General features: G+C 37.0%; 1 protein-coding gene across 3 annotated transcripts in view; it reads right to left on the bottom strand.

Moving 5' to 3' along the window:
- Window positions 1-14566, bottom strand: part of LONP2 (lon peptidase 2, peroxisomal) — a 41405-nt gene that overhangs the window by 15139 nt on the left and 11700 nt on the right. For all 3 annotated transcript variants that reach the window (XR_006180245.1, XM_042877247.1, XM_042877249.1), the window contains exons 8-11: window positions 12090-12231; window positions 6546-6696; window positions 5453-5579; window positions 3763-3896 (exon numbers count right to left, since the gene is read on the bottom strand). Coding sequence is in view for 2 of the 3 variants with exons in the window: in XM_042877247.1 (XP_042733181.1) it covers window positions 3763-3896; window positions 5453-5579; window positions 6546-6696; window positions 12090-12231 (554 nt within the window). In the remaining variant the exon portion in view is untranslated. The remainder of the gene's footprint in view (window positions 1-3762; window positions 3897-5452; window positions 5580-6545; window positions 6697-12089; window positions 12232-14566) is intronic.

Here is a 14566-nt window from a genome sequence, read left to right as displayed (position 1 = left end):
CAACCACTGTACCACAATAAGACGCCTTAGGACTCAGCTGCTGCATTGTACTCTCGAGGCCGCTGCTCTAAAACAGGAAAGTCTCACATGTTTTTGTCACTCTTAGAATTTCTTCTAGCGTCAAAGTCTAAAGCAGCATCTCATAAACCTGAGATAGAGTTTCAGTAAAATAGCAGGTAGTGTGTGTCACTGCATACAAGGATGATGTTACTGTACACAAGACCTCTCTGCAGAGGTCAGAAAGATGACTCCATTTGCTTTTGCTGAAGCTCACCATACAAATCCAATGACTGACGCAAACTAACAGCCTTCCACTTGCCAACTTCGTCATGAAGACCAGGAGTCAAAGGAGTGAGAAAGGCAATACAAAGCTGCCAGTGTATCTCAGACACACTGCTTGTGAAAGGGACAGTGTCCCTCCTTGCATTAAGTCTGCCACAGCAGGCACCCTGCACTCCTAGAACCTATTACTAAACAGTGTCTACAAAGACTTGGAAACACTTGCTCCACTTAAGTTAACGATCTGATTTAATCAATATAATATGATGGAAATTCTGTGATTCTAGCATCTCGTTACTTTCACCTTTTATTATAATACCACAAGCCACAAGGCTCTCAACTGAATAAACTCCATACGCACATCACTGTTCTGATATCCTACAAATCACACACAAAATATGCTTTAGCAAAGGTGAGCTTGTAGGGTACTCGCTGATATTCAAACCCATGACATGCAAATGCATAAACTGCAGTCTCAGTCCCACATCAGCCACTAACAAATGTTTAAAACAAAAATGAATTACGATGTTTGCTACAGATAAATAAAAATAAATGAATGAATGAGGAAATAGTTTAAAATTAAACTATTAATTTTCGCAATGATGTTTACACAACAACCTGACCAATGGTTCTTCCAGTCTTTAACTACATGAAATCAAAATTCACCGTCTCTGTGCACAACAGCAAAAATGTCCACTCTAGAACAGGAAAAAAAAAAGATCCAATACAATCAAAGAAAGAAATTAAGAAATTTAGGTTATAAATCCCATTGTTTGCATCAACTTGCAAGTATAGAGAGTTTGGGGATTATTCCCAAGTTTTGTTTTAAATACTTGGCTGTTTCCAGACTGAATGAAAGTCAAACAAGAGTTCTGTTGTTGCTCTTGTTGTTTTGTTTTTAAATGAGTGTCCCATTCTCGTACACTCTCAGTAAGTGACATATTTTGCTAAAATTACAATTGGGTATGAGCACATCATTAGCAGAAAATAAGAAGCATTTCGTTGACCACACCATTCTCTACGTGTCTTCATAATACTCCAGTTTAACTATAGGTCCACTTCTCCTTCGGACTTTGTTTTATTGATGCAGCTTTTTCTTATGGACAATTTCAATTCCAGAAGCACAAAGATAACTACAGACCATTTCTTTTGAAATTGTTCCAAATCATGTGTCAACCAGAAGTGTTCACATTTTGCCCTCTTTTGGAGCACTGAGATTGCTGGTTTTGCTTAACTTTGTTAAGTTCCAAGTCCCATACTAAATTTAACAGTGTAAATACCTCTCCTAAGTTGCAAGCACAGTGCTAATTTTAACACTGCAAATGCCTCTCTCACTGGATCAAAATATCTACTGCAGCTCCTTTTCATTCTGTGCTTTAATAGTAAAACGCTTCCTCTTACATGATCAGTTGTGCTCTGAAGCTACTTTGCTCTATTTTACTGAAAGACTTGAAGAGCAGGATGATAATAGGTCTTCTATTCAGCAATCATATTAGATCTTTTAAACATATTTTGCTATCTTTCAGTGCAAATAAATACTTCAGAAATGTAACTCAGGTCAAAATCACAGCAGTGGCAGCGGTTAACTGATTTTGCCTGCTGCCAATGAGCATTGCTACCACAGCCTAAAGCCTCAGCAGCCTGGTTCAGGAGGCACTACAATCATCATGGAAGTGTCAACAAACTCAGAATCTGATTTCAGAAAAATTCAGCAAAAAGAAGTGCATATAGATAGAAACAGAAAGCATTGATAAATATGCACACAGATGGGACAATTTAAACTGCACAGTCATTCACTCATGCATAGCCACTGTTAATGTGAAAGATTACCTTCCTGAAGCCTTCAGAGAAAACTGAGTTGTATCTACTTAAGCAACCATTGATTTGTGGACCAAATGCAAACTTGTGTTATTACAGGTACTTTTCATAGACATTCTGATCATCACAGAAAACTCAACAACATAAAAGAAGACGTGATTTTCAGAAATGAAATACCAAGTTAGGAGAAAAAGGCAAGAAAAAGCTGAAAGACTGTAAATAAATAGATTAGTTCTAGAGTCAGACTCTTCTTCAAATGCTCTTGTAATTAACGATACTGTTGTACAGTTCTATTTCCTGCCCTTGATTTTACTCTGAAGCGTAAGGGGTAACCATTCAGACTTATTATCTTCTCCAATAAAATAAGGCAGCTTACAAGTCCCCTTAATTGTTCTCCTGTAAACAAGCAGAGAACTATTCTTGCTGCGGGAAAAACCATAAGCTTTTTGACATTGGCTTACTTGTAGAATCTTTTGCAACATCAAGCCAATAGGTCTTGTTAGTATTTCATGTCTCAAGCAAAAGTAAGCAGCCATTCAGCAGTTTTTGCTTTCTAGTATCTTCTGGCACAAAGACTTGCAGTTACTTCCAGTCCAAAAGAGTCAACCAGATTCACAGCAATATTTAGAAAATGAACAAATCACCCAACACCTTGCTTGCTAGGTTTTATTGTGACTACTGTGGCACTAAGGGAGATTGTTTACCAACAGCACTCAGCAGGTCAGGTTAATGGTTGGCCTTGATGATCCTCAAGGTCTTCTCCATCCCAGCCTATTCTAATTCTTAAAAATAGCCACGTTTTATAAGTTCAGTTACAGATTCAGTCCTTTCACACTTCTCATCTACCTTGAACTGCAATTCAAACGTCTTCCTTGAACTGCAATTCAATTGCTAACAAAGCTTACAGATTTTTGGATCACTGGGAATAATACATCACTGTCTTCTGTATATTTGGAGAACAACAACAGATTTACTGAAGATCACAAAATCCGGGAGACTAAGAGTTACTACACATTTGGATCAAATACAAATTGTACTACTTTTAAAATGCAAAATTAACAATTCTACTGTTCTAAAGCTAAGTGAAAAGTCAAAGCTTCCTATTCTTCAAGACAGTGAATAAACAAATAAACAGAAAGCACTAAAACTCTAATCACTGAAGATCCCTGAAGCATCATTTCTTAGGATTCTGTTCTAACTAGTAAGTTAAATGAATTGACCTCAAGTGATGGATACACTGCAAAGACACATTAAAAACGCCTCCAAACCTTTCTAATTCCAAAAGATCTCCAAGCAGTCACTTACTTTAGAGTCACTTACTTTACACTGCTAAGCCTTTTATTGAAGAAAAATTAAAGTATAAGATTTGCATTAAAAAGCATAACAAAATACACAAATCAGAACTGCCTACCTAAGATAACAAACAGATCCACTATCCTTCTCAGTTACCACTCTCTGGCAGGCTGAAATTATTCCATTTTTGTCCCAAGCCATAATTCAGTACTACTTGAATGTGCACACTAAGAATGTTAGTCTATTTGCAAAGCTTTTGAAAATAAAGCCTTTGAAGAAGCATAGAAAAGGCTAAAATGTTGATAAATCAGCGAACTAGAGCCTGCAATGTTGGAGGAGCCCTCTTTAGTAAAACACAGAAAAGATACACACCTTCTCCTTCACCCAGTTCAGAACGATCAGGCTTCGTTTCTTTGTGCTGCCCTTCTGCCACTTTCACTGCCACTGCTCTGCAAATAGCCCCCAGCTTTCGATCCAGAGAGCGGACTCCTGCCTCTCTAGTGTACCTGGTGTAGACACAGTTGTAAGCGACATTTCGTTTGTATTTAAACACATTTTCTTTTTAAAAACACATCCAAATGAAATGTAGAAGGCAGTAAGATCTTGGGCTATCATACACAAATAACATTAATAACACAAATAATTTGCTGATAAAATTGAGAAAGACAAACTACTCAGTTGGAAGGAAACATAAGCAACACTTGGAGTCAAGCCTTAATGAAATGCAATACAATGCTCCAAAAACAATGAGCTCTTCTCAAATCATAAAATACTGCAACGGGATATTAAAATGGCTGCTCCAAAAATAATGCCTTCTATTTTATTATGTTGCCCCATGATGTCAGAGGTGGATGGTGGTGGTACAGCAGCAGAGGTTGAACCTTCCCACCAATTCCATTATATTTGGTTGCTGTGCAACAGATGGCAGCCTGACAAAACTGCATCTGACATGGAGGTGTGGATGAAACAAAGGTGTGTCATTGAATTCCTCCATGCAGAAGAAATAGCAGCCACTGATGTTCACAGCTACTTGCTGAGCGTTTATGGAGACCAAACAGTGGATGTGAGCACAGCACGGTGGTGAATGGTAGGTTTCAACAGTGGCGACAGCGTGTCATGTCCACTGATACAGACTGTTATGAGCATGGCATGCAGGCCCTTGTCCAATTGCTGTCAAAAAAGCACAGTGTGATTATGTTGAAAAATAGTGTTCTGTAGATGAGAATTTGCCCTATCAAACAGTGCTATTGTGCTCTTTGTATCAGTTGTAGTTTCCATGGAAATAAATAGGAGGCATTACTTTCAGAGAAACCGACCCATTTTTAAATTCAAAACATTGATCACTGAAATTACATGAACTGACTGAAAAAGAATATTTTCTTTTAACCTATGAATTAAAAAGAAATGCCAGGCAGAAGCACTTACTAAATGCCCAGAATTCTGTTCTTGGTCATAAAATACTTCATTCATTACCAATACACTTATCTCATTGTGACCAAGTCACTTCCAAGTTCAAAAAAATGTTCTGATTAATGTGTTCAACGAACACAGTAGTTCTAATTAATACAAGCTATTTCAAAAATGCATTTTTAATTTTAACTAATTCCAATTTTAGACAAATGTGGTCCATCATTCACAAGAAACAAAATGATAATTCCTTTTTTTTTTTTTTATGAAGATGACAGAAATAAAACTTCATTCTTTAAGAAAAAAAAGTTGCCTGTTGCCAAAACCATGGATGCACATACTGAACACTGCAGCAATATTAGCATCAAGTGTTTCTATTTATTTATACAGCCTTATCAATGGTGCCAACACAGCTGATTGGGAGCCACTGATTGAGAACCAAAAACAAGGGAAGGGAGAGGAAGAAAGGTTCAGTTTAGAAAGCAGAACCCAAACGAGCACAGAAAAAGCAATTCCAAAAATTAGTATTTTTTGGAATTCCAAGCCTGTTAAGGACAACAGATCCTACAAAATGCTTTGTATTATCACTTCAAAATTTGCTAGTTACCAGAAAAACAAGTTACTGAAAACTTCAAGTGATGAGTAACAGGTTTACCTTGTAATTATGTCTAAAGTGGTTACTTGTGGAATCTGTATCTGCTGCGGAGTAAGGCCATGTTGTTCAAGCTGTTTAGGAATCAAGTGTCTATGAGCAATTTCAATTTTTTCTTCTTGTGTATATCCTAGAAAAAAGAATATTTTTACTAATCTGTTTGCTTATACACTGTAATGTCAAACTTATTACAACTTCATACCTGACTGAATTTAAAAGGTTACCTTAAAATTACCTTAAAAACAAAAATGACATGGGGCCCTAAAGAAAGACTTCAGAAGAATCAGAAAAACATTCTCATTTACTTTCACAGTAGTTCTAGCTTACTAAGCTGCTGGGCACACATACCAAGAAATAACTCCTCCTGTTAAAGAAATTCTCAGTTCAGGTACATGGCATCAGGATGCACAAGTTTTCTACAACTCTAAACAGAGCTTAATTTGATAGGGTAATCATTAAACATATTTTGCACATGTCTAGAAAACTGGGCATCATATGTATGCATGCACATGAAGAAAAGACAGCATTGGTCACTATTTCAGTGATCCTAAAAGTTGTTTTGATGCCTCGTGTGGTGGCAGCCACCCTGGATAGTTATATCTTAGTCATTAGGCAGTCTAAAAGAAAAGGGAAGGGATAGGTGCAGTATATTATCAAATCATTATTTTATATACCAGGACAAATAGTCTTCAGCACAAAAAGTGGAACACAGTTTTCCCACGGCTTGGTGAGCGCTACAGAAACAAAACTAGCTACTGTGTATAGAAGGCAGGCTCCCAGTTCAGGTTGTAAAGGTAAGGCCACAAACTTGTACCTCCTGTATTCCTCTAAAGATGCTGTCCTTAGTTTACTACATTACTTCACACCAATTAGAAATCATAATTCCACAAAACAGTTTAGTTCAGTAAGTTGTCTTCTCATACTATTACTTCTTAAGTGACAGAGACTGTAAAGGAAGCACTGCAAATAGTCTCTTTTGATGATTTTAGCTATCAGTCCAGTTTCCTAGGAAGCCTGAGGAAATGCTTTTTATTCCAGGTAAAACATTGTTTAAGGACTTGCAATAGCCACTTTAATGACAACACTTCAGCATTACCTGGAACCTGAATGACTTCCATCCTGTCGAGCAGAGCAGGTGGGATAGTTGCTGTAGTATTGGCTGTAGCTATGAAAAGGACTTGGGACAGATCAAAGGCTACATTTAAGTAGTGATCAGTGAAACTGTGGTTTTGCTCGGGATCCAGGACCTTAAAAAGAGTTAACAAAATCAATGCAGTTGTTCACTTCGAAGTAAATGAAGTTTAAGCATTTTGTCACTACTCTACTTGCATCTGTCAACCTCACTTTACATTTACAAAATACACTATGAATATTACTGAAGTTTCGTTATATCCTGCCAAACTCAGATTACTTTGAACTAGATTTCATATCACATACCAAACAGGTTTGGTTTTTTTTTTTAATTATTTTCATCTTTTTTTTTTTTTTTTTTTTTAATTTCCTAACAACTTTCCAAGTTTTCTAATACACAATGCCAGCAATATCTCCAGCCACTGCAGACAGCCTAACTTTAGATGAGCTAACTCCAAAGGCTGAAGAGGCCCCGTGCAGGACTTCTTTAGGAGACTGAGGTCACTGTGAGCAACTTAACTCTACATCCGAGGTTCAACCTATCTTCACTCTCTATACTTCTGGAAGGTAACATTTCCTTTCATTATCAGTGTACTTACATGATTAGCACAATTATTAAAAAAAAAGAAGTCTTTGCTTTTCTTCACTGAATGGACAAAATAAAATTCTCTCAGCTGTTTCCCTCCATACATGAAATTATCAGTTTCTATTTTAGCTAGGTCACAAAAGAGAAACTTAATATGCACCGTGTTCAGTTCATGTTGTCAGAGACAAACATTTCTAGCCAATTTATACAGAGGTAAAGAGGAATTTGAGTGCAAGTATATCTGAGTAAGTATTCTCAATGTAAAGTGTTTTCTTCTTATTTCTTTTCCAAAGGACCATCTTATACTAATATTGTTCACAACTGATATAATTTAATGTATTAACAAAAGGCTTCCAAACTAATCTTACACATATTCTCTTGATATCTTGTTTGCTTTGGGAAACCCAAAGTGTGTTGCACTATTCTAGCTGCAGCCTAGCAACTGCCAAGTAAAGAGGATAATCTCATCCCTTGATTTATGGGCTATGCTCCTGTTAACACAACTCCTGAAGCTGTTTGCCATCTTAACTGCTGGAGTATACTGTTGGCTCACGTTCACTGTGGTGTTAACAAGGACTCCAGCTTTACAACAGAGTTGCCCAGAGCCAGCTAGTCCTCAGCTTGCATCCTTGCATAAAGTTGCTCCTCTCCAAGCTCAGGGCTTTGCACTTGTCCTTGCTGAATTTTTCAGGTTCCTGCTGGCCACTGCTTCATGCCTGTCTAGGTCCCTCTGGATGGCAGCCCTACCCTCAAGCCTACTGACTGCTCCTCCTTAATTTGGCATCATCTGCTAATGTGATGCAAGTGCATGCCCTCATCTCCTTGAGGTTACTGTTAATAACAGCAACAGGACAGCTTCCTGTGCAGCCTGTGGTACGCTGGCACTCAATATATTACAGGCATGCTGACAGAGTAGGACCCATTAACCACTGCAGTCTGAGCCTAATTATGCATGCCATCAGTTGTCACCCAAACACTCTGTACCATTACAATTTACACAGAAGGACGTTGGGGGCAAAACTGCTGGAAGTACTGCTAACATCAAGGTAAGTTACATTCGCTGTTCTCCCTCTGTCCACAAATTCAGTAATCTCTCCATTGTAAGCAGCAATCTGGTCAGTCAGGAATCAGTTGCCCTGGTATAAATCCACACTGACTGTTCTCACTCACTGCGCTCCCACTCATGCAACCAGAAATTGTTCTTCACTACCATTTATGTACCAACTTCTTTCTATTCCCCCCTTAAAGCATTACCATGCTTTTTCTTCCCACATACTGAATTATCAGTGTTACACTGACATGAATAATTCTCACTTTACAAATAATAGGACCTTAGCATCTCTAGAGAATTAGCACACTGCTGTCAAAATAATGTATCTGCCTATACCAAAATGAATGCACATGTCTTAGTAATTTGAATCATAGCCAAGAACAGTGTTAATTATAAAAAACTGAATCTGAACACTTCTTAGCTAGGTTAGATAAAAGTAATTCTGAATATCTTTTTTTCCTAGCATACTGAAAACAAAGCAGAACTTCTTTTAAGTAGAACAATTTCTGCTTTCATTTTGAAATACTACAAATATTTTAGATGAATATATGGAAATGTACTGTGGCTACAGTAAATACAAATCATACTTCCTCCTTGATATTGAAAAATTTAAACATACAGAAGCATATACCTAAATTCTAACTCACTAAGGCTGTAACTCTGTGAGGATTATTGTTCACTGGCTACAAGCCACTGAAAAGCTTCTTTTCTTACCCTCTCCCGCAGACAGCTACTATCCTTTTTTCCCTTCTTTACTGACAAAAGCACAGGCATGAAGTTTCCTGACTAGTCAAGTGCACAGATGGATGATTCCACCGGTAGTGTTAATAGAGCTTAGGAAGTTGCCTTTTACCTCCACTGGTCCTAAGATCTAGTCCTAAAAGGCAGGGGGACACAATTACATACAGTGCATCCAAGCAGAATATCTGCAACTTTCTTTAAAGCTGATCTATATCAAACATTAATCTTCCATTCAAAGTGTACTCTTAAAAAAATTTCAAAACTGATCTGAACAGCAAATCCTAATCTAGCTTGCACAGGCAACACAGTATTTCCACAAAATTCCAGTCTATTAACTCAAGCATTTGAGTGCTTTTTTGTTACATTAATGGTTATAAATACATTTCTCTCTTTCTCCTGGTAGTCTGTAACTAGGAATTCTTACAACTTCTACCTAAGTGTTAGACTGCTCATTAGAACATTATACTATATATAGAATAGTGATGCTATTCTACTCATGCACAAATAATGCTAGCCGATAAAGGTAAAGCAAGCTGAATGTATGTGAATTATCTGGTATTTCATATATGGGCTTTAGTTTCTATACACTAATAATTAATTGCTACAGTAATCATTTCTTAGAGTAAGACATAAAACAGGACCATACCCATATATTTAGCATAGATTTTCCAAACCAAACAGAGCTGTTCTTTAGCTAGGTATCTGTGCCAAAGTTCAAGTTCAAAAGTTTTCAGATACTCAACCAATTGAAAAATATTAAGTACAAAAAGAGCATTCAGTGGACAAAACATCTTGATTAATTTATGGTTGACAGCTCACATATATACAAAGACTTCTCTATATCAGCATTTTATTACCCCAAAATCCAGAAGTTCCATGAACATTTAATTGCCTGGCTATGTTCCTGGTCTGATTTCCTGCATACAAATACTCACTATCAAGTACTTGAATCCATTTCTATTTTCTTCTATTTTAAACTGAGGTCACCTAAATTTAGACCAAAGCATTCCCTTGTTGATGAACAGCAATCAGGGATAAGACGACATTTTGCTTTGCTCAAGCACCAACTCTGCAGCAGCACCTTAACACATATTCAGCAATTATGGAACACTGAGCTTTGCTTCCAAGCTCACAAAGTATGACAGTCTCCCTCCACTCTACACTGTGCTGCAGACAGTGTCAAACACACCTGCACAATAAAGAAAAAAGGACTACCACTTATACATAATGACAGCACTTATCAAGCAAGAAACAGAAATCTGAAAAACAAGAGTGTCATCTAGGTGATCACTTACTATTGTTAGCTTTCCTACATAACAGTTATCTTTGTGCACTGCAGACACACTTTCCAACAACATATAAGACCAAAAGCAGATGAAAATTAAGCTGTTATGTTCAAGCATGTTCTCCATTTTTGGAGGTAAGCACCTGTCTCAGCATGTTCAGACAACAGTAGAGAACAGTATACAGAACTCACATGGGAGCAACCCAGACATGGTTAATAGAGCAATTACTTCTCCACATGCAACCTTTGGTCCATTAGCAATAACCTACATAAAGACTGCAGCCCAAGCAGACGGATGAAAGCTAACCTGATGGGCCTCAGCTAGAATAATTCACAGCAGGTGGGTTGTGTACCTGCACTAAGATTAAGGCTTTAAAGGTTGAAAACATTGTATTCCCACAGCAGTTGAAGAAAAAAATAAAATAAAATAAAATAAAATATTCAAATACAAATAATTCAAAAACAAATTCATTTAATTTGCTTTCACATGTTTGACAGGACAAGAAAAGAACAGAAATGATCATTTATCTGCTGCAGGACAGAGAAAGAAATATAATTTGAAAAGCAACACAAAGTTTGAATAGAAATAACAATGTTAACAGATTAATGTTAATGTTCAAGATTTGTAAGCAGAACACTTTCAAAAAAAAATTATTCTCTTTTCCAGGAAATACAAATCATTGCTTTATTAGTGACTGACTGCCTAGGAAACCGCATTCAGCAAGCTAAAGGAATTTGACTTTCAGGTATAATTTTATCCGTGTGTTGACCAGAGTAAGGTCAGTTTAGTTTAATGACCATAGAAGAAATGACAAAAACAAAAAACAAACAAACAAACAAAAAAAAACAGTAAATAAAGAAATAGATTTCATTATCATTAACATCAAAGATTAAATAAAATCTCATAAGAGAAAAATACAAAGAAAATTTAAATATTTGTTAGACTCCTTTGGTTATTTTCTTTGCATTCTAGGAATGCATGCCACACACCTGAGAAACGGACAGGTAAAGTACCATAACTGTCATTTTTAAAGCTGAATAAGGAAAGCCACATTATTTTCTAGCAGTGCTAGATCACGTTAACATGCCAAGATAAAAGCAGAGCTCTCACACCTAACCCGTTCAGACACTGAATTTAAATTGGCTTTGCCAAAATAGTAATTTTATACTATCTAGCAGGAAGTGAACAATGACATCCATAGAATGACGTTTTATTCGTAGAAAGCCATATAGCACACAGATGAGCACATGACACCTAAACATAACTGCAAGTAGTGTTTTTCACCCTCAGAGCACTACATTAAGCACTATCTGTAAAAAAGTCATTAAAATGTCACTGTGCACAAATATCACTAGAACTACTTACTTTCATCCCCTCCCACAACCTCCCAGCTACTGAAAACTGAGATCCTTCCAGGACTACTCCCAAAATCATTTCAGCCAAAATGAGCCCTAAAAATTTAGGTATGTATTTCACTAATCCAACTGATTTTGACCGGAACAGGTAAAGAACTACAGAAGCAGCTCAAGTTTTTCAGTGGTGGGATGGTAGCCTCTATAGTTAGAGAGAACACACAAAAGTTTTAGACAATAAATCAGAACAATGAAATTCTAAATGTACACAATACCAAAATCATTAAGTGCACTAGTGCTATGTCTCCTCTGGAAAGCCTTAAGTTTTTCACTTTAGCAGACCATTGCTACACTACTACCTCTCTCGTGCCTCCCTTTCCTCTTCAGCAGTGACAGGACAGTAAGATGTGAATGATCTTCAGTATATAATATACAGTACTTTAACTCTTTTTAGTTACAAATTAAAAAATGTTAGTAGTTTGATAGCTCTTACCTCTAGTAAGGCTGCTGCAGGATCTCCCTGCAAGCTCTTCCCCAGCTTATCAACCTCATCTAAAAGGAACACCGGATTATTAACCCCAACAGTCTTCAGTCCATTGATTATTCTGCCAGGCATGCTGCCAACGTAGGTGCGCCTGTGAGCAATAAATATATGATGGGAAAATATGGGTCAGATGCATGAAAAAACAGTAGAAGCATTCAAAAGACAACCTCTCAAGGGAAAATACAAGAATAGGAAATCTTCTAACGATTCTTCCACTTCTGAACAACTTTCTACATCTAACAGACAAAAAATATGGAATATGCATCTAACTAAGACTAGCAATTGTATCAGCAGGTGTAAACTCAAGTTCCACGGTGCATTAGTTGGTCTGGGAAGACAAACTACATATGCATCTAAATATATGGAAATTTAATGGCTTACAGGCATTTCACACGAACCAGTACAAGTATGTTTGTATTGTATGAACAAGCAGAAGCAGATTTGGGAATTTTATTAATACTAACAGCTTAATAATAAATAATAATAATGGGTTTTTGTCACCACAACAGAGCTCACACAAGCATGTTACAACTTAGGTAATATGTCCCAATATGTTGAAACATTATGAAATGTGAACTGGATGAGTACAAAAAGGCATCTGAATTTATTCAGCAATGCTGGTAAAACTTCGCAACACATACAGCAATCCCATTTCACATCCGTATAGAGACATTCTGTGCTGCATTTATCACAGTTTCTTCTGCCTGAGCCCAACTAAACAAAATACAGTAATTAATAGTATAAAACGCTAGTCACTCAGAAGAAAGGGATACGTGAAGTGCTGAAGGCCTATCTCACGATCCTCCCAAAGCACATACGCAGAACAGGCTTTATCACAGGTTCTGCTTTCGTACAGTCCAAAACAAACAGGATGAAATTTAAAATGATGAAATAAATACCACGGGGGTAATTTCAAAACAAAACAAAACCCTTAAATATATTTTTAAAAAAATTTAAAAGAGAAACAACACAGCCTCCAAACACAGAGAAAACAGAGGAAAAAATGTCAGACCCAGGTAATATTTAGCAATTGACTGAAAAAAAAATAATGAAGATACAGTATTTAATTATGGATCTGAGCAAAGATAAAGGTTAGTGACATCTTTTAAGCAGCCAGAAATGCAATAGAATTTCAACTTGCCTATTACCACCTTCACGAGACAGCTGCTAGAGACTGGAGCAGCCAGCATGCACTAGTTTGTCACCTCACTGCATTTGTGCAGAGCCTCATTCTGCAGTGAGTGAGTACACTCCTATCCACTGAGAAGTACGCTACATAACATTTATTACCCACCCAGAACCTGCACGGGGGAGCTATTATTTTAGCATGTCACTTAATTCTCCATCTGCACACAGTCAACACTGCCAAAAGCATGAAAAGATCCTATAAAATGCAATCAAAAAATTATGAGACCGAAGCAGAATTGAAGCTCACAGAAATGAATCTTTCAGCAGTTTAACCAAACTGATCACTGCAGCAATTTTCTGTTTTTACACAAGGTGCTTACTACACTAGTAAATAACTTTATATGCTACACAATGCGTAACAGAAACTTGGGCTATGAATTTTAGAATTAAAAATGCTTAAGTATCAATTTACTCTTCCCATGTCTAACAACCTAAGCTTTCGATACATTTGCATTTATTAAAGATGGACCGGTATCTATTATATGCTACTAATCAGACTCAAGATCTCCAAGCTGAATAAAGAATGTCACACATAGAGTGACAACAGACAATAACCTAGTACTTTACATTAAAAATACAAACCTAGATATACCCTTTTTATTCCTATCTTAGGAATTACTAGGGAACACAACTCAAGAGTCCTCTGCAAGATAGATTCTGCAGAAATTTATGTATAAAACCATTATGACATATTAAAATTACAAGCAGATATGGCTATTTATCTGTCTGGACATTAACCTTTGCCTCGTAACTTGGGAAACTGAATACTGTTGTTTGTGAACAGCAGCCTCTGTCTGTAAGGATGTTTAGTCATTATTTCCATTCTCGTAGCTACAGCTACAAGGCAGAAAAACAGCATTCTAATCTTAGCATTTTGATACAAATGTGGCTTTGCTCATTATTTTGACACACAGTTTCTCTCCATCCATTCAGCCTACCAAGAGAAATCAGCTGCTTCCCATCTGAAACAGGAAGTTGAGAACAATCTTGCTGGCACTCTCCTACGCAGCAACAAAAAACACCCCAACAGATCATGCCAGATAAGGTCTGCACCTCAGTAAACTTTCTACTTATTTTTAGATCAGTGAAAAGTCACCCCTTAAAAACACTGAAGTTGTCATTGGGGGGTACGTATCACAAAAAAGGCAGCTGGGAAACTTAACAGCTCTCCCAGTGTAAACTGGGAATGTTTATGAATCAGAACCCCTAAAGCAGTACTGCTATTACTGGTAAAAACA

Source organism: Lagopus leucura, unplaced genomic scaffold, assembly GCF_019238085.1.
Source record: "Lagopus leucura isolate 7727_CA_CO unplaced genomic scaffold, USGS_WTPT01 Super-Scaffold_100017, whole genome shotgun sequence".
NCBI lineage: Eukaryota > Metazoa > Chordata > Aves > Galliformes > Phasianidae > Lagopus > Lagopus leucura.
This window is presented reverse-complemented; position numbering and strand designations above follow the sequence as displayed.